General features: G+C 37.7%; 1 protein-coding gene across 2 annotated transcripts in view; it reads right to left on the bottom strand.

Moving 5' to 3' along the window:
* Nucleotides 1-21356, bottom strand: part of OFCC1 (orofacial cleft 1 candidate 1) — a 177832-nt gene that overhangs the window by 79461 nt on the left and 77015 nt on the right. For both annotated transcript variants that reach the window (XM_015854505.2, XM_032442494.1), the window contains 2 exons: nucleotides 15472-15560; nucleotides 11255-11394 (listed from right to left, as the gene is read on the bottom strand). In XM_015854505.2, coding sequence (XP_015709991.2) covers nucleotides 11255-11394; nucleotides 15472-15560 — 229 coding nt within the window. The remainder of the gene's footprint in view (nucleotides 1-11254; nucleotides 11395-15471; nucleotides 15561-21356) is intronic.

The raw sequence follows: 21356 nt of genomic DNA on the forward strand, positions 1-21356 counted from the left end.
AGAGGGCAGTATAAAATTTCATCAAAATTCAAACCATGCATAAATGATCTCAACCTGCAGTGTCTATTTATACCACACAACATGTTAGTCACATTTTTCACTGCAGATTGAAAGTAATGATGAAGTAACAGATAAGGATGAAAGACTGAATATGCGCTATGCCACCCATGTATAATTCAGTTAGTGGCAAACATGAGTTAGAAAGAATCCTGCAACAGCACGTGTTTTCAACTGCCTGAAAAACCTGTGCAACACTAATGAGGAAAATGGGACTGCAAATAAATTAGAAATACTATGAATCAGCCAGGTCATGAGAATAGTTAATAAATCAGTGGGTCTGAAGCAGGCATTCAAATTAAAAATCAGAAAAGCAAATACTGATCAAAAGAATATTGAGCTCTGATATAGTTTAGGATCACTGATTCCTTTTTAAAAAATAAAAACATCTTTTTGTTTCAGTTCAGAAAACAGAGCAGTGACAGTGCAGTGCAAAAGGCACATTTTTAGTAGAGCTGAAGTCTTCAAACTTTAGTTAAAAGCTTTTAGAGAGAACTTCAGCACAGATTTTCCAACTCAAGCATAGAATACAATCCTCAGCCTCTTAGAAGTAATAATCACAACAGTAAAGAGCTTATGCTTCTGCTTTTTCCAGCTTATACTTTTGTGTTACTTATGCTGAAGGAAAGCTGGGAGCTACAAATTAAGTAGGAGAATTAGTGATTTTTCATTTTAATCCTAAAAGATGACATTTAATTGATGACAGCCACTGAAATAAAAAAATATCTACAGTACATACGTTGTTATTTATCAGCTAATTACAGGTAGCTCTACTGAAGGTACTCAATTCTCTTATGCCTGGTAGTTTCTGGCCAAACTATTTATAATCAGTTTCATACTTATGCACAACTACTTAGATGACTGCAGCAGCACTGACCAGGAAGTCCCGTTGTAGTTAAACAGTAAATTTAAATGATTAATTGCCTTTTTGTTAAATTATCATTCTAGAAGCATCAAAATGCTGTATGAACTAGTAACATTGCCAAATAATGTTTTGAAGAGGCTGTAACGAAGCACTGAATTAAACAAGTTTATGCAGAAGGGCACTTGTAGGGCTGTGTTCTCATCCAATATCATACCAGTTTTAGCACTCCCAAGTTCTCATCACTCCAAGCAGAGCTAAATGACAATGATTTCTAGCTGTCTGTATGAGGAGGGTGGGATTAAGTGACTTCATGAAGATCATGAATTAAGGACCTGGTTTAGTGGGCACAGTGGTCATGAGTTGACAGTTGGACTAGATCATTTTAGAGGCCTTTCTCCAAGCTATCTACAAGGAGTCCTCCCCAAGTGAAAGGGAGATAAAGATGCACATAAAAGTAGTGACAAGCAGAGATGAGAGCTGATAACTTCGGACATACAGTATCATCACTGCAAGGCACGCTATGGAAAAGTAGAGGGAGGCTAAGTGGTGGAGAACCTTCCTTACAAGTGACTGGGAAAGATTATAGTGTGACAGATGCCTCCAACGATAGCTAATTTAAATGCCATTAGGTGCATTACATTTCACATGTAGACAGTCTAGAGTGTGATGGAAAGCATTACAGCAGGTTAACATGAAAGTTTACGCTTCAGTCAGAGTAAATTGTCATCACTCCACTGGAAATGGTGTTTTAACAACTCATTTCAGCTGAGGACCTGCCCCTGTGTTACTGAAGCATTTGCTGTCTTTAGAAAAATACTGAAAGCAGATGCTAAAGCTGGTGGAATTTAAGCAAGTTTCTGCTGACTAATTGCCCCAAAAGAGAAATTACAACAAAGTTAATGAATGTTAAGCGCTATGCAACAGTTTTTAGTTCATTATGCTGTTCTAAGCTTCCCATTTTTTTCAAAACTGGTGATGTTATATAAATCACCTTTCTATATCAGCATTTTTATATCCTTATACTTTGTATAATGCCATCATTCTTTCAATGAAGTCTACAGAAATGGCTGAATGAAGCCTTGAGTACTTTATTTTGAACTGATTTCCCTGTGCTATTAGTAAACAGTTTGATGCACAGTGTCTCTAGTAATACTGTTCTCTCGTCTTCCTCCATTTAATGAAAATCTGTGAAATAAATGCTACGAGGCAGCACTACTGGCATGACAAATTCCAAGCCAATAAGTCTTGCAGTTGCCAAGATGTAAGCTCTGAAACTTGGCATTTGGCATTCAGAACTAGATAACCTTACTATAGTGACTACATTCACTGTATCTACAAGAGGGATGAATAAATCAACAATAATTGAACTACTAAAAGTGTCTAATTTCCAGCACAGTGCTTCAAGCAACAACTGAAATTAAAAAACTGTTAAAACACAGCTACATACCCATACAATCTTGTCATGAAAGCACTGAAGCAAAGGTTAACAAAAAAAAGAATGAATATGCATTCTTTGCTAAAAGTAGCATTCCTTGATCTACAGTAGTGATGAACTGTATAAATGTCAGGTCCCATCTAAGTCCCACAGAGCTTTGCATTCCTAGTAGAAAGAATTTTTTATTGTTCCTGTAACATTACTTGAGGTAGGAAAAGGATACTCCTGGTGCACATGGAACGTAGCCCCAATTTTGAAGCCTGGCAATGTGTCTAAAATTAGTAATGATCATGAACTTCTGAAGTAACTCACTCAGAATTAGATTCTTAACACAGCATGATGAATTTACCCTTGAAACCAAAAGTAAAAAGTGATTTACCAATGAATTTGTAGGATTTCTAATATCCCACACATCTGCAGGTCAGTGGTAGTGCACAACAGTCACATCCCTGTGACGACAGCAGAGCTGAAATTAAGCTTTTGGGCATGTGCAATGACAAGGAGTTGCTGAAAGCTGCTCAGATGCTGGTTGGAGCCATTCCCTGGGCCAACATCTGAACAGCCCTGATACAACCTCAGCATCTGGATTTCTTGTGTTTCAGGAACTGAATAAAAATATCAAGGAAGCATATTTCCACCTAAAGCCACAATAAGAATGTTTAGTTTCCAGTACTGGATATTGACCTCCCTTTAGCATCTCAAATCCAGAAAATGAGAATTTATTTGTTCCCAGCCCTGAGCTAAAAATACAGGCACAACAGTTGCTAATGCTTCCATTTATCATATTTTTCCTGAAAGCTGAGGAATGAGTGAGGCTACCACACTGGTAACATTCTTATTCTTACAGGTACCTTCAGCGAAACTGAGTACTGTTTCCAAATGGCTTATGTACTTAAATACAACCCACGTACTAACAGGGAAGCACTCTTTCACATGCACTGTGCTTTATCGCAAGGTTAACTGGACTGAATATGCTTCTTTCACCCTCTGCCATTTTATAGGTCAAACCCAATATCTAATGCACATATGTTAAAGATACTCAGAGACAGAAGAATCTTTTCTTTCCTCAAAATTCCTGCCACATAAGGCCAAACTGAATACTTGTGGCACAAACATATATACGAGTGTTTTGCGTATTTTGGGTTTTTTTTTGTTTGTTTATTTGTTTTTTAGAAGCCAAAGATCATGATACAATGTTTTCAAATGGAAATCATTCCAACTTGGAAATACTATAACTTCCCAAAAACCCTCAAGATATAAGATCCTCATAGCACATTTATCTGAAATTCAATGCAAATACAAATAGGCAGTAACTCTGTATAAAACGATATGCTGGTTGAGGGTAGCAGTGTTTCCTCTATATAAAACAAGCTTCAAAGGAAATGATAGTTCTTATTAATGAACAAACAATACTGAACACGTCATGTGAGTACTTAGTTAAAAAGCTCTGTGAAATCACTTCCCCCTAATTGTGAGTAATAGGGCTGATCAATGAATAGGAATTTTTCTGCTCTGTCCCCAGCTGTCAAACCCTGCAACTATTTAGACAGGACTAAAAGTCCTTTGCACATTTGAGATAAAGATGCAACATTGAAGATATCTGCAAGAAAGAACAGCTGAACCTGGAGTTTCATCATTCTGAATCCCTTAAAACAAACCTTCTGAACTGCTAATCATTATCGCTCAGCAAAGACCTAATGCAAATGCAGGGTTAGATCTCAGTACCAATAAGCTCACAAGTTAAACCAGAGAGATGTCATAGGACAAAGCAAACTCTTAGCCACTAATACAACTAAATATGAGGGTTGCCCCCGTTCCAGCATCCTGACTTCTTGCCTTCAGCCTCTCTCACCTTATTATTCCAATGAACACTCACACTTTTAATATCATCTCCTTGAGTCACCAGTTACAAGAACCATAGATGCTCAAGCTTTTCTGCTCCACATCATTTCACCTAACCGTCACAGTTTCTTATTCTCACCCCTTGCAAAGCATCTCATTTTATACTATAAGTTGGCAAGGGCAAAAAAGCTCGTAGTTATCTGGTTGTTTTGTCACACATCACCGTGTATTTAATAATAATTATGCCTCTGCAGAGGTATTTTATTCTGATAGATTCAGAACTATCCCACCAGGATCTTCATCTACTTATACATTTTGCTACAGGCTACAACAGAAAGAGTTAGAGAATTTACTGAAATAACAAAGTTGTTTTACATACATATGGTCTATGTTTCTGTGCCACAGCAGTGACAGATAAAAAGCAGCAATCTATCATTGTTTCCCCTCCAATAGGATCCAAAGTGTGGTACCCACTTTGCTTCTAATGCACATGTATAAGTCCCACTTATTCACCGTAGTGCCCCGAAGATGTGATGGTTAGCTATGTAATGCACCTATTATTTTTATTCAATCTATTCATTAGAGATGACTGTGTAGGGCACACTCACAGCTTTCTTCCCTGCTGCTCATCAGTAATGTTGTTTTTTCCAGCTCATGAAAACAAAATATGTATTAAATGACACACAACCACCACATCTCTCTTCACCCAATGCAGCACAGCTAGCTTACAAAGTCTTTTACCTTCTTTTGAGCCTGAAGAAAGTGAAAAGCAATTCAGATATGTCAGAAAGAGCAGGAAATCAGGCTAAACATTCTGCAACATTTATGATGGAGAAATGCAGGTAATACTCTGAGAGGTTCCTTGTCTTCCCTGGTGGAAAAGGCTCCACTGACTTCAGAAGCCCGCCTTCAGAGATTTACAAACTCCTTATTACATTTGAATATTCCAATCTACGCTTTTGTGCCACTTCTATTACTTATTTGGCAGAAATAGCAGACTCCACTCATGCTTGTACCTTGTCTTAACACTGCCTGGCCCTCTCCATTTCCACCTGTGTATTAGCAAGATGTACACCTTATTTATCATTCACCCTTAACTTGCACCACCTTATGCATCCATACAGACATAATGCTCTTCACTGACATCAGACTGCAAAGGAACACAGCCTCTGTGTGTACGCATTTCATTCATCATTGCCCATTTATGAATGAAAAGAAGCAACAGATGACTTATGAGATTAGGAAAGACAAAGTAGCTTTGCCTAGAGGAGCAAATTTATCTAGAAAGTAAACCTTTACCTCCAATAAACTAAACTGACCTACACAGGGCCCAACAAGGTGAAAAATAAAGCTAAAACTTCACAGAAATATATACCAGTCTAACACAAAAATCTGCAAAATTGCAAGGATGTGCACCAGTGTGAACACTGGTCTGACATCTGAACACATGTGAAAAAAATTAATGACCTGCATCCTGCTGTGACTTGCCTGCAGAGCAAAACTCCTGTGGATAGTCCAAAATCAAGACTGATCCTGGTGGCACTCCATGCTCACATGGCCAAGGAACAACATTTTTAGGAAGGCATATCAAATATGTCAAATACTTATAAATATAAAATATATTACATATATATATAAAATATGATATTATGTGTGTGTGTGTGTGTGTGTGTGTGAATATAGTACATATATAGATAGATATAGATATAATTTGAAAGTATTCAAAGAAAACAGTAGGGCTTCCAATTTCTTTAAACATCTTGAAATACGTGAACTGGTTTCCAGTTTGAAATGGAAGTGGAAAAAAATGATGTAGGAGTCTCAGAAAGCACTGAGAACACTTCCTTCAAGTAATTTTCAAATAACCAGACCTTTATAAAGGAAGGGATAAAAAGCCAGTCTCCTTTCCAAAAAGGAAGTTGAATACCCACTCTTAATGGCAATATTTTACATAGTGCATGAAACAGGTTGTATTAGAACAGCTATAAAAAACTGGTAAAATTTGACCTTTGGTCTTAGGTAAATGTTACATATTTGAGTAAAAGGTTGCATTTATAGGCAGCCACACCATTCTTTCTTTATTTTAATGAAATCTTTAGAAGAGCTCAAGGAAGATTCTACAGGAACTATTTAAACATGCAGCACTAATTTTGAACAAATTTTAAACACTCAGACAAGGATTCTCCTCCAACATTTAATTCATCATCCCTTTACTCAATGTAAATTCAATCTGTTCTATTTGTGTGACATAAACAACAAGCAGTTTCACAGGAACAAGGCAAACCATATGTGAAGGTGCTTTAGAAAGCACAACAGGGAATACACCAAGCAAAGAAGCATCTGCATTTATTTCAATGTCAAATCACATGAGTGTTATAAATGGAAAGTTTATTGTTTTTATTAAAGAACTACTTCATTATAGCGTGCTGCTTACAGTTAACTCTTCCTGTCCCTCAGTGTGCTCATGAATTTGACCAAAAAACACCATAAGGGGGTACAAGTGCAATGTTACAAATGGCTCGTCAGCTCCATCTGCCTCGTCTAGGCTGGTGTGTGCTGCCAAGTGCATGCTGTTCTCCCCATCCTGCCCACCTCACACCAAGGCTGCTCCTGATGGCTACAAGTCAGAACCAATGCTTGATCCAAGCCCAAGTATTTTAGAGGCGTGAGCATGTAAATCCAGGTAGATTTATTCTCTACTTATGTTCAAGATGCTATCTACCTTTAGAAACACACCATCTAGCCTGCTTCTGAGCTACCTGGAGCAATACATGGCTGTGTCCCTGAATGGCAGCACACTGCAATAAATTGCTTCTACAGAAGCTGGACTGAGTCAGCTTAATATGTTTGGAGCAGGGGAGAAAGAATTTCAAAGCAGCATTTAGCCTCAGTCTGAGCTACAGGCACATCGTTTCAAAGCTAATTGCACAGAGACAAAGGATGAACGGTACTTTATATCAGTATGCAAAATTAACCCCTTAAGAGCTGTATTTGATGATATGTCAGTTGTAACTAAAGCTGCTAGTTCATCATTTGTTTAAGGTCAAGCTGAAGACTTCTGGAGTCCCAGAAAGTATGACATGATTTGAGGGTATTGAAACATATGAAAGTTCTTGCAATCTGTGCAGTTCTAACTCAAATACAACTGTACATCAAAAGTAGTTAAAATGCTCAAGTGCCGAAATTATTTCTCCCATCTGTAGTTACTATTCACTTCCAGAAAATCTGCCTTTATAGTGACAAATAGCCATGAAGAACTTTTTTCCTCAGGGAACTGAAGAACAAGCAGCCAGAAAGCTCCTGACAGAAGGTTTGGGGCTGCAAGAGCTGAAACTTGTCCAAATGTTTTCTCTCTTAAGCTTATAGATTTCACCTAATTTAGACAATAGACACTAAAACTAAAAATATTCACATTCTGCTGTAGGCTGTGTGAGCTCTTGGTTACAGAAAGACCAACTGCTGAGTGAAAGGAGCTCAGCAAAGCTGTGGTGGGAGGCCAGGTCCTGCAGGCAGCTCTGTAGCAACACCTGCAAAGCTTCCCTGGGGCTAATCACACCAGCTGTGCCCACCTTCCCTTTAATACCTGACCACATGCATGCACTGTCTTAACCTGCTCTCTCTTTGTACAGGTTGGGCTCATCCCCCTCCATTCATCGGTTGTAAGCAAAGCCTGCTGCTTACAGCAAGGATGCATCTGAGCACAGGGGAAGAGCTGCTCAGGCAGGCTGTGAGATCAAGGTTGAAGGCTATGGGCTTCTGGAACCAGAATAATCTTTTTGTTACGTGTACATATAATGCCCACTATAAGGAGGGTTGACTAGGGCCTACGGATGTGAGACGCCACTGTCAGATTAATCTGAATACAAGAGGACAAGCATGGTGCAACAATGGGGGGGGGGAAGAGGGTAACACAATTATCACAACAATCTTTGTGATCACAAAAGAAAATTTTGCTCATGCTCTCTAATTTCCCCCTTGGAAAACCCTACAAGAAAAGAGAAGATGACAGAGTAGAGAAGAGAGGGAAAAAATAATCAGGAGAGGCAGAGGAGGAGGAAAAAAAAAAAAGATTAAGACAGACTGCATACTTTTAACTTGTCACAGTACAACACTAGCTTTTAATTAATACAGTGTATATATAGCTTTGAAGACTGTTGGTCATGCAGTATTTTATGATAAAAACATTTTATGGGATTTTGTTTTTAAAGAGGATTTTGTAAAATAACCTGCCCCAATAAATGATTTACCAGCTGCAATAAAAGATCAAGGCAATTGCTCAGATTGTATCTTGGAACATCTAAAACTCTGAAGTTTATGGAGATCTAAGCTGCCCCTAGATCTACAGTCCTCTTAAAAATTTTTGTAGTAGCTAATTATCTTGCATTGCATTTTTTAAAAGGTAGCAATCCTTGAGGAGAGGAAGGTCTGGAAACAGACAAAGAGGAGTTGATGCTATTTGACTGAGAAAGTGGGAGAGAAGAAAGGAGAAAATACAGACAGAAGCAAGCAATAACTGGAACTTCATACTGATGTGCTAGCAAATGCAGCTAACAACTCATACAGTATTTGATACTCCTTCAATTACGCAGAGAAACTGAATTAACTCTCAGTTTTTAAAAAAAAAATCATGATAAAAAACATGCTTGCTACATGGCATGCTAATTATAATATCTATATTACTTTATCAAGAATTGAGTTATTTGTTTTCTCATTCTTTTTCTTTCTGATAAACATGGCATTTTACCACTAGTGAAGCAGAAAGCAAAAAAAATATGCTCTCAAAATTCTGTTTTGTTCTAACCTCATGGGACTTCCACATAATAAGTAAATAAAGCAAGCTCTGGTGTTTGTTTCAAAGAGGATAGCAGAGGCAGTAAATAAACAGAATAGCATATTGAAATAATAAAACACTAGCCTCAGTTGTCTTCACTGAAGGCCAGACTGCACAGTCCACGTGAAGAGTACCTGGCAACATTTTTTTTCATACCAGGAGTATATAGTTTACACCCTGTAACTCAGACATAGCTCTGACCCCTCTGGAAACCTCAGTAAACCATAGAATTACAGAATGATTGTGGCTGGTAAGGACATCTAAGATCACCTAGTCCAACTATTCACCTACCACCAATATTGTCTACTATCCCACATCCCTGAGTACAACTTCAATACATTTCTTGAACACTTCCAGGGACAGCAACCCAGGCAGCCCATTCCAGTGCTTCAACACTCTTTCAGATAGTAAGCTTTACTCAGTATCCAACCTGAACCTCTCCTGGTGCAACTTGAAGCCATTACCCCTTGTCCTATTGAAACTCGATGGAAAGCACAACTACAGCAGAATAGCAAGGTCCTAGGCTACAGCAAGCTAGGACGCTTTCACATGAAACAACCATGGGTATAGAAATAAAGGAAATAACCTACTTACCTTCAGAAAGCCTCAGGTAGGCATGAAACTTCAGCAAAATGCCATCACATCTGCTGCCAACCCTTAAATGAGGTCTGAAAAGGCTCCACTCCTTCCAGTCGCTCAGGTACGTTTCTTGTACCTGAGCCCCCCCGCCCCGCGCTGGCCCTGCCTTCCCACTAGGTGCTCAGTCATGGTTCAAGTCATGACATAGCATTTCCACTATACTTATCAAAAAGCGACTGACTACATCAGCATCAAACTCTGTGTCTATATCCCCCTCAAAAGAGTTAAAGACAGAAAAGGTACAACAAAAAGGGGTAACAACCATATTTCTCTCTTGATTCCCATGTCAGACTGCAAGATGCATGCAAGATGCAGAGGCAAATGGCTGCTCACTCTGGGATAACATTGTGCCATTGCAGAGGCTACCAGCTCAGTTCACTGGTTAGTGACCAGAAACCACTGTGTATTCCAGGAATTCTTCCCTGCTAAGGAAGGGTGAATTTAGACCCCTTTCCCAACGTTTTCAAGCTGAATGGCTTTGGAAAGAAAGATCAGTTCTGCCCAGCTGCTGACTTAAAGTATTAGTTGGATCACCATAACTTCTGCAAGAAACAGAAGAGACACTGAAGTTCACTAACACAGAAACTGAGCATCTTGAAAGGGAAAGCACTGATGATAATATGGTTAATCTAAATTGAAAATTGAGACAAGTAAAATGTAATAGTGAGATCTGGCAAACATATTTGGATGAACATCGATATTTTGAAATGTGTTCTTAAATTATGGTGAGGAGATGGCAGGAACCTTATGAATCCAAAATAACAATGGCAGTCTAATTTTATGACCATGTTCTTTCTTGTTGCCTCACACAATACAAAGAGCTGACCATCTCTAGGGATTGGTTTAGTCTTCTATAGCGAAAATGCACCTGGTTTCTGCAGGGTCTTCACCTTACTTCCTGCCAAACTTCCAAGGCACAAAGTGGCAAAGGAGAGAACAACAGGCTGTTTCCAGGACTAGCAATGCTGGAGGATTCTTGACTTGCCAAATTAAATAATCCTATATTATATTGATAGAGAAATCATTTGAAACCAAATTTTCAAGATGTCCATCCTACTCTGATATTCATTTTCTGGATTCTCTGCTTGAGACTAGGGGCTGATTCGCAGAAAACAACAGGTGCCAGAGATATACAATAATAAAGAGTAGAAGAAAATGTAAATCAGTTGTTGCTTGTAAATGCTAGAAGTATCTTGTCTCGTTCTTATTTGGGAAGGGGAAATAACACATCTTCCTTACTTTAAAATGATTTGGAAAATAAAAATTAATTCTTCTTTATAAAGTTCCATTGAGAAGGAATGTACAAGAAAATCAGTATTTCTGTAATCCAGGTGGGGCATGCATGTTGTAAATAATGCCATAGGTCATAGTGAACATAGTGAAAAAAGAGAAGAAAATGAAATACTATTTACCTGAAAGAAAATAGCATACATAGAGAAAAGCAAGTTCTGTGGAAAAATAGCATATGATGTCATAGGACTTGCAGCTTTATAATATTCACCTGAATTTAGATACCTCTGTGTAATGCAGTAACAACAAAGCATACTTTTGGGTTGTGAAGCTATTTGGTGCTGATATTACTTACCACACAGAAAAAGTGTATTTCTCTAACTCCTCCAAGTAAAAATTGCCCTCTGAAGATGCTTTACTTTCTTCTAGGTTTGTGTGGTTCACAGCACTTGATTTTTCTTGATAGCATTCTTCAGGTGGGTTATTCCAGTTGAGCTTTAAATGAAAAGAAAAACAAATTAGGATGGCAAGATCAATAGTTGGGTACAGTAGCAAAGTATTCCATTTTCACCCTGCTTCAAACTTTTGAGTTGAATATCTGATCGCAATTCTATACATTCCTTTTGAGCATATGTAAATAATGTATTTATATCATCTGAAAATGAAGTAACAAATGTAAACTGATTGGTTGGGTTTTTTTTGCAATCTTGAAGCCTATCCTAAATTTCCTGTATCAAAATGGAAAGCATGGCTGCATATTTTTTCATTGTTCACGGGACTGTTTAGCCAGTGTATCACAATGCATATAGTTATTTGCCATCACTTGAATCAGCACTGCACTGCACCCTCTCTGTGCCCTGGTTTCAGCCCAGACAGTGCCAACTGCACATCAGTGTATGATTGTAACGACGGGTGTGCACTTGGGGTTAGGCTGAGCTGCTCAGCAAGGTAGACCTGCTGCCATCATGGTGTAGGGCAGGAGGCTGCCACAGTGAGAGCTGTGCCAGGCCCATGGGCTGTAGTTGGACTTGCGTATTCTAGCTGCCCATTTTTCCCTGCATTGTACATCATACATTTTCAGCATAAAAATTTGGACATCCACACAGTAAAGCATACGGAGGGAACTGATCAGAGAAGGAAATGATCACTATTTGGCCTCCTTCCTTTTCCTTTTTTATAAGTGGGTTAGCTCTCAGCTGGACCCATTGTGAACCAGGCCACCTGCACCGGTGCCAGCATGATAGAGGTGAAAGATGGGATAGTGCTGCATCTTTCAGTGTAATACAAAGAACAGAGTCTTAATCAATGCTTATCTCTAGAATGATTTGGCTTTTATACAGGCCCAATAGTTTAGCAGTCATATCACCTTTCTCTGAAGTGAACAGCAGGTTCCTTGCGTGCTTAGTATTAACTGACGCTGGTCAGATGCTTCAACATCATTTCCACCAAGAGATTCTATAAGGTCATAACTTCCCAAATGGACATCAGCAGGAGACAATTAATATCCTCCAAGGAACAACAGCAAAGTCTGTGAAGGGTTTGCTAGATGTTTGATGCTTTCATGATCCAAATGTGGTGAATCTGTGTAAACTATACATCCTAGAAGACAAGCTAAATGATTTAAGGTCCCTCCTGATCTTAGCATTTATGAGCACTGTAATGGACAAAATATCCAAGTTTATTCTGTAGATCTCAAAACTCTAAGTTTACAGGGAACACAGCTCTAGCATTAGAGGTAGTCATTTTGCTATATATTTTGTTGATTGTGAGAATAGAGTTAAACATTTTGCTCTAAAAGGCATATTCGTAATCTGAAGCTTGGATTACATAGACTACAGCAACATTTTGAATTTTAATTTAAGGCTTATAGATATAACAGACAGAGGTTCATATCCATACCTACATAATGGTAATCGTGGTTATCAGTAAATACGATACAATCATATTTTCAGCAGTCACTGGAAAAGCTGCCACAAGGAATGGAATACATTGCCAAAATGTGATTCTGTGTAAATATGAATAGTTAAGGCAGACTAGAAGTGAGTAGCATGCTCAAAGCTGTTTTTAAATACTAACACCAGGCAGCTATAGATAGCATTGCATTTTCACCTAGCCACGTGACTGAACTAATGCCCTAGAAAAAGCCAAGGATTCATTCTCAGTAGTGTGTGCAAAGTACCTTGCTTGCATTGACATGGTCGCCATGCAACTAGCCCTTGTGCAAAATGTATATGAAAACACTGTTTAAGACATAAATCTCAAAGGTGTTGGAAAGTAGTATGACTGCAGTTCTATGAGACTGTCTGATTTTGTTTGAAGAACAACAGCAGGAGCTCACTTACATGCATGAGGATGAGACTGAAGCCTCAAAAATGTATTTTACTTCTCACGGATTTCGCTGACCAGCATCACTGTGCCCTTTGCAGCCATCAGTTAATATCTTGAATACGTGCATATGCGTGCATGCTTATTGCACAGGAAACTAAGTTGCCACTAATGCTCATCACTTGGAAGATACTCAGTGGGAGACTATGTACCTCCACAGCACAGAAGATTTGGGGGAGCAGGAGGAACACCTCTGTATTTGCTGATATATTCTACTTTTCCCTAAAGAAGTGAGACCCCCAAGGTCCAATGTTTGTGGTTGGTGTGATGTGGTTTGTGTTCTTAATAAAACGCTACTTACAGAAGGAAAAAGGAAAGCTAAGGGGAATAATCCACTGCAAAAATTGCTGTATTTCCCCCTACATCTGCCCTTTATTACTTTGGTTTGCAAATTGCGTCCAATTTATGATTGTTGAGTAAAATTATTTTAGAAGACAGTTTCAGTTCCGGAATTACACGTAGACCCAAATGACATAATTCAGATCAAGTGTTTAAATCCTGAACATGATAAAACACAGATCTCTTTCAACATTAGGATTCAGTCATCCCATTAAAAGAGAGGGGCTCTTAAAAACTTTGAAATTAGATTTCACATGCTCACGTTTCCTTTGTGCTGAATGATTCTCACAGGACACAGAGTTCAGAAATCCATTTAAACATGTCAATAACTGAAAGCTTGTGAGTCATTTCACTGAGTCCAAAGGGGTTAGACAGTACTGAATCATCCTTGTGCTAACACACCTTGCTGAAACCAGGTCACTTTAATGTGGCTTTGAGAGTTAGCCATGGCTGAGGTTCCTATAAGAGCATGGCATTTTGTTCAAAGGCAATGTGCTATTATGGGATTGTAGGAAATGAATTTCACTCTGCCACTCCCATGGGTTGGGTTGCATTGCTCATTACACCCACTCCATCAGTACTTAAATTGGTCTTCCTATAGATATAAGACTACTCACGCATGCACACATCAGTCTGCAACTGTTTATATACAACCGTGATTTCTCTAAATTTTCCTTACCTCACCAAAGAAACAACACGAAATCTTGGTCATTTCAAATGCAGGGAAATTCCAGTTGCCCAATCAGGTTTAGCTCATGAATACTTATATGCATATCATCATCAACTATGAAAAGACACTAGTAAACTCCAAGCTGCAACAATAATTTCCAGCTATCAGGCATTTGTGCCACCATACATGTACAGATAAGTGCACATATTAAACAAGATTTTGAGTACTCTGAGTAGTGTTTAACCATGACGACTTTTTTCCAAGGACAACTAAAATTGTTTGAAATGTTTCAGAGTAGACCTAGAATGAAGGGGAGATGAATTGCCAGAACTGTTATTTTGAATATTCATATTTGAAGGCATAATTCATACATAGCTACTGTGGAGCAACAGTTACAGAGAAAACTGGCATCCTCCCTTGGAAAATATCTTATATCCATAATACATTAATTATGTACATGACAGAGTTACAAGGAATAAAAATATAAAGAAGGATCTAGTAGGTTCTTCTGCACAAGGAAATATGGGCTGGGAGGTTATAGATACATAGGAGGGAATGGTTTTAAACAAGGACAAGGGGAGGTTTAGGTTACATATTAGGAGGAAGCCTTTCACACAGAGGGCGGTGACACACCAGAATAGGTTGCCCAAGGAGGTTGTGGATGCCCCATCCCTGAAGGCATCCAAGTCAGGCTGGATGTGGCTCTGGGCAGCCTGGTCTGGTGGTTGGTGACCCTGCATTTAGCAGGGGGTTGAAACAATATGATCATTGTGGTCCTTTTCAACTCAGGCCATTCTATGATTCTACGATTGCTGAAATATTATCAACTAGCAGTGCAGCCTTGATCAACCTGCTGTTGTCTGATTATTGAGTGATCCTTCCTCGGCCACTTTTGAAGATTATTTCTTCTTTTTTTGTTTGTTTCAGTGGTTAGTTGGTTTTGATTTAGATTTGCTGAGTGAGATTAGCTCTCTTTTTTTGATCAACACAGAAGACTGAAATACTGCTGGCCATATAACAACTTATGGTGACCATAATTAAAAAGGAAAAAGAAAAGAAGTCAAGAAATTCAGCAACTACAGTGAACACAGATTATTCCGAAATGGCACCAGTGGAAGCTCCAGTGACTTCACTGTACAGTGAATGCGAGATGGTGATGCTTAGAACAAACCAGATACCTTGTGGTGCACTCCTTGGTCATCCTTCAGATGATATAAGCCACAGTGCTGATCTGTATAGCCAAAGCAATCCTGGTAAAAATCATTTTCTGAAAAATAAAATAAAATAATAATTTTAAAATAAAAAAAAATAAAAAAAATAAAAAGATGTCTTTTTATATTAGTATGTAAGGCAAAGTTCTGAAAAGAAAGGAACTGGTTTTTATTCCCTCTCCCACCACAGTCCTGAGTGACTCCAGGCAGGTCATTTTTCCCCCTCTGTGCTAGTTATAAATAGGTTGTTTGTTCTCTCCTACCTTCCAGAAGTGTTAGGAAGATAGATGTGAAGAAGATTTCAAGTACGGTGGTGCAGGAAATACTGATTGTATGAAGACTATGGGGGAAAAAATAAACAGAAAAAGAAATAGCAGACACAAGAAGAACAATAGTGAAGGATATTTTAAACACTCCCAAATGTGTTCATCTGTAAAGTGAAAAAAGTTTGTTCCCTTGCACAGCCATGACTGTGGATCGAGAATGCCACTGAATAAGGCACAGAGATCAGAAATACTCGTGTTTTTTAAGCATTATTTGCTAAGGCAGTCTGTTCATTGAGCTTTGGAAAAGTAGTGACCTACAGTGCAAATAAAAATATTCTCCTGCATCAGAGCAAGAAGTGTTGAGAAGGAAATAAAGCTCTGCATCTAATTTCTTAATATATGGCACAAAGAAGATATGCCAAAACATACTTAATGATTATTTCACCTTTTTTTTTTCTCCCCCAGTTATTTCCACTTCTCCCTAAATAAAATACAGTCAAGAGTACTTAAAAATGTAATAGAGAAGATCTGTTCTTAATTATTATAGCTGTAGACATACAATATAAGCATATTCAATGTTACAGTTTGTGTATAGACTAATGGATATACATACTGATGTATATAAGCGCATCAATAGTGGATGAGATAATCACAAGTATTTACATCACTTGAGTCTACAGAAATCAGTGAAACTGAATAAATTACAGCTACCGGATAAGTCACACTGGTACACAGATGCGGTATAAATAATTGGAATCTTTTCCACGTATTCCATAATGTGCTAGGTGTACGAAACCACAAACACATATTAAAATATAAGCATACCTTTGAAAAGATGGCTACTGTGGTTTTCTTTGTTGTGTATTTGTTTTGTTGGGGTGGTGTGTTTTCTTTTTGGCACACTGAAATCGTTTCCAAACAGCTTTGCTGAAATAATGAAGACTTTGACAATGTTTTTGCAGACAAATGAACAAAGAAATAATTACCTTGGTCAAAAGAATAGCACAAGACCTTGGTTGAAAAGAAAACAATAATAGCCCAAATTTAAGAAATGGGAGGGAGAAAGAACTCCAGTTTGTTATTTAATCATTACACGCTCCTTTTGTATTTTATTTGTAAGGCTCTGACTGTTGTTCTCTTGCTATACCAGTGAGCTCATTACTTTAATTCCTCATAGATTTCTCTGAACAATTTTTGCTAAGTAAAAACACAATGTAATTCTTCAACGGCTGCAACAGTAAGAAGCTGTTCAAATTAAAGATCAATAAAAAGTACAGGAAAAAAAATCTGTATGAAAATAAATAAATAAAGGAGAAGATGGCAAATGCTTGCAATTAGACAGGATGAAAAATCTAAAAAGAAATTAAATTTAGTTGTAATACATTTCCCATTCTTTTCTTCAAGAAAATTACTACTGAAGTGGTTTTTTCTTTCTTTTTTTTTTTTTCTGTAATTTAAATGTTAAGCTGCCAGATGTGTGTCTCATGCTTGAAGAGTTGAAGCTTTGCATTATTTAGCATATTAAGATTCACAGAATTTAAAAAAGGGCTCCTTTATTGCCTGGAGGTTCTAATTAAGTAAACCTTAGCCTGGTACATTTAAAACTTGCAATACAAGAGATTTTGCTTCCCTTTTTTTCTCTGCAGCCAAGTCTCATCAATATAATAAATATGGATAATACTTAAGATGATATAATTTTTCTTTAGCTTGAGGAATTAAACCTATCTATTATTTTAAGAAGTTTTTAATAGAAGCCAGCCATCAGACAGACATCTAACGACTCCAGTCTACTTTTTAATCATAGGAGTTGCTCTTAGTGTGTAGGAAATGTGTCTTATAAAACTGAGCTATGTAGAAATTGTTTATTTCACGTTCACAAAACGAAGCAGTCCTGAGAAAGAAACAAGATTCACACAGTTCTTCATTATTAAATTGCATTTTACTTTTTTTTTTTTTTTAATAACTTGTTATAATTGACCACAGAAAACTAATAAATCATTAACAAGCTCTGCTATCAGCAATTTGTTCATTGAAGCAGTCACGGTGGCTGCATCAGGAACTGTAGTAACACAGAAATTCCTTTGGCATGCAGTACCCATAAATCATACCTTAAATACATTTCTTTCTTTTTTTTTTTTTTTGTCATTTTAGAAAATGTCAAAGGCATGAAGTTTGTCCAGATATAGCACTTAGCAGTGACCACTTTAGTAAATTGACTTAAAATACATTTTGTTCCCTGGGAAGAGAATATAATGCCATTCAGGATAAAAACAAACAATCTGAAGAGAAAATAGCACTAAATAAGAATGATCAAGGATAGATACCATAATTATGATGAAGTTCCAAGATAATAGATGTATTTGGAAGTCAATAAACATATGCCTAAGAATCAAAAAGTGTGATTATACCAGGGCCTGGCAAAGACAACAGAAACCTTAGTACAACCATAATGCTTAGCACTACAAATCTGTATAAAACAAACAAGAAAAATTAGATGTCATTTTTACCCATCATGGTGGATTGGGCACAATGTAATACCTGGATTTGATAAGGACCAGTGAGATGAATTTCGTTTCCAGACCTCGACAATGCTAAAGACAGTCTTATTTCTTGGTAGTACTAAGTCTTCAAGAAAGTTTAGTTGCTATACAGCAGGTGCTATGGTGTAAGTTATCTTTTTTGATTAGGTCTTTTGTAACAAGTACTGGGGTGTAATAGAGTGAGTCTGTGGAATAAAACTCCAGGAATTTAGAGGACTCCAGTAAGTATTGGGGACCCCAGCATGTGTTGAGGAGTCACCATCAGGCCGGCTCTAGTCTAATCTTAGGAGCTGATAGAGTGACAGTTCCCAGTGCGCACACCCAAAGAGTACCTTGTTGATTAGCTTCACACTATGGAGTCCAGTTCTTGTGATCCTGAGATCACTCTGTGAGATGAACCATAGAGCAGAAAGTGTGGAAGGGTATTTGTTTCAAAAATGCTCTAAAAGCTGAAGTGCAAGCGTCAATACAGTCAGTGTGAATGAGGATATGAGTAGAGAGGGAAATGTCTTCCACACAAGAAGTAGAGGCTGAATACATAGAATTTACTGTGAAACTCTGACATATTCTAGGGGTAGGGAGGGACGTGCAGTAGTCAAATTTGAAGTTAATGCGTAAGAAGTTTCTATCTTAGCCTCCCCATCCTGTTTGAACATTGGAACAGAAAGGTTAGATAATTCAGTTCTTTTTCCTGAAATTATTATCACCATGAAATGGAGTATCTTAATTTTTTTTTTGGGGGGGGTTGGGAGGGAAATATTTAAAAAGCAAACAAAAAGAAACAGGACATTCACAAATTAGGAAATTATCTTAAATTTGTTTGATTTAAAATATTTTTTACTACTTCTGAGGCAGCATAGAGAAGGATGAAGGGCACTTCTGTCTGAGGGCTACAACTGTTTCCAGTAAGGGCGAAAGAATTTTACAATGGTGCCATCCAGAAATGGGATAGTAGACACAGAAAACTCCAGCTTGGTTAAATTATGGCAGGGAAATAGAAAATAACATGAAAATCCAATCTGGACTCTCTCCCCAGTTACGCCCTGTCCTGTGGGAAATCAAACAACGTGGTTAGCGTTGGAAAAAGGGAAGAATGTGGATTACATGGATTGCACAACCATAAGTGCGAGCTGAATTTGATCCTATCTGCAAGAATCACCCCAGTCCTTTACACTGTCCTGCTTGGAGAATAAGCACAGTGGAGAAAAAGAAGGTTCAGATGTCTGAGAATCTGCTTGCACAAAAAAAAAAAAAAAAAAAAAAAAAAAAAAAAAAAAGAAATACGAGTAACTCTAATTTAAAAGCGTTTTTGTTTTTTTTTTCCCTTTAAAGTGTCACCCATGAGGAAGTACCAATGAAAATAAGTTTCGGAGTTTTTGTTTTAAGCAATTACTTTGCATCTGCATACAACGCTTATGTATAAGCAAACAGCACGTTAAAAGGACTAGAAATACATTGCAGCATAATAAGAAATATTACAAGGAAGACTCACTGGATTTCACAAAATTGTTTCAGAAGTGGCTGTAAGCATAAATACAATCCTCTCAACAGAATTATTTCTCAACTACACAAGCATGTTTTAACAAATAAACTCTTTCCAAACAACGCAATAGAAGTAGAATGAAGCTGTCTCTGCCTGGTTGTTTGTTTTGCTGTTGTTGCTGTTTGTTTATTTTTCTGTGGAGGGGACATCATAATATGTTCTGAATACCTTGAACTTTACCTGCAAGTGTACTTACTCTTAGGTTACTTTGAATGTACTCTTTATTAGATGTTATTCTAAAGCTTTGCTCAGACAAACTTTTTTGGTGTCACAGAAGGACACAGTTCACTTGCAATGTTTTTCTACAGATGTGGAGATAGTTTCAAATTAAAGTTTATAAAGACAATACTTGGTTAACTTCCATATTAACCAGAAGAATTCTTCTGAACTGCAAGTTTTGGACAACAGAGGCTACATCTTGTAGGTGTGCTACAGAAGGGGGGTAAAGTATGGGACTGAATGAGATTGTTTTTAAATAGACCAGTAGTGATAGGACAAGGGATAAGGACAGTTTTAAACTAAAACAGCGAAGATTTACATTGGATATGGGAAGAAGTTCTTAACCCAGTGAGTGAAAAGACACTGGCACAGACTGCCCAGAGAAGCTGTGAATGCCCCATCTCTGAAGGCATTCAAGGCCAAGTTGAATGGGGCCCTGAGCAGGGGGGCTGGAGCTGTGTGGGCTGTGAGGTCCCTTCCAACCCAAACCATTCTGTGATGCTGTGAAAGAAAAACAGATTTGTAGTCAATGTCCAGGAATGTATAGAATGCAACCTTTTTGTAACAAGTTGACCAACAGTATATAACAGTATTTTACATGTTTTCAGGGTTCTTAACGTGGTACATGTATATCTGAGGGCCTTGAAAAAAGAGATCAGGCTTCATATGAGAGGAAGACTGGGGAGTTAGTGCATGCCAGAATGAGTGTTGGTGGGAAGGAAAATGCAGGCACTGTTGACGCTCCAAATTAAACATAAGTTAGAGTATAAATTCTAGTTTATACGTGGTTCCGCAGAAATTATCTGGGGACTTCAAAATGAAGTATTTCCTCCTCTCTAGTTCTGAGTACTCTACAGATGCAAAGTCTAGTAGTTATATTACTGACAATCCTCCACCATAAAAAGGTACCTTTTGAAACCAAAGTTTTGCATTAAATTAACATGTAATAGATACAGGAAAGATCAGAAATTGAACTTGTCAAGTGTTGACTTGTGAATAAAAATAAGCAAAAATATTTTTTTACCTAATTTAAATTCAGGGATGCATTTGGAGGACTGCTAGTAGTTCAGGTAGACTTCCTATTATACCAGATGAGCTCTTCAAATTCTCAGTAACAGCACTATTTCTTCTCATAGAGTAAACTGGGACAGATCTTTTGATAATGCAAAATAATTTCCTTTGTATCTAACCTTACTTCAATCGAAGTTGTAGTAATTTGTTACTTTTCATAATCAGACCAGTTCTTTAACTACATTGCTTCAGGGTATTTGTGAGAGACCCTCT

This window comes from Coturnix japonica, chromosome 2, assembly GCF_001577835.2.
Source record: "Coturnix japonica isolate 7356 chromosome 2, Coturnix japonica 2.1, whole genome shotgun sequence".
In the NCBI taxonomy this organism is placed as follows: Eukaryota; Metazoa; Chordata; class Aves; order Galliformes; family Phasianidae; genus Coturnix; species Coturnix japonica.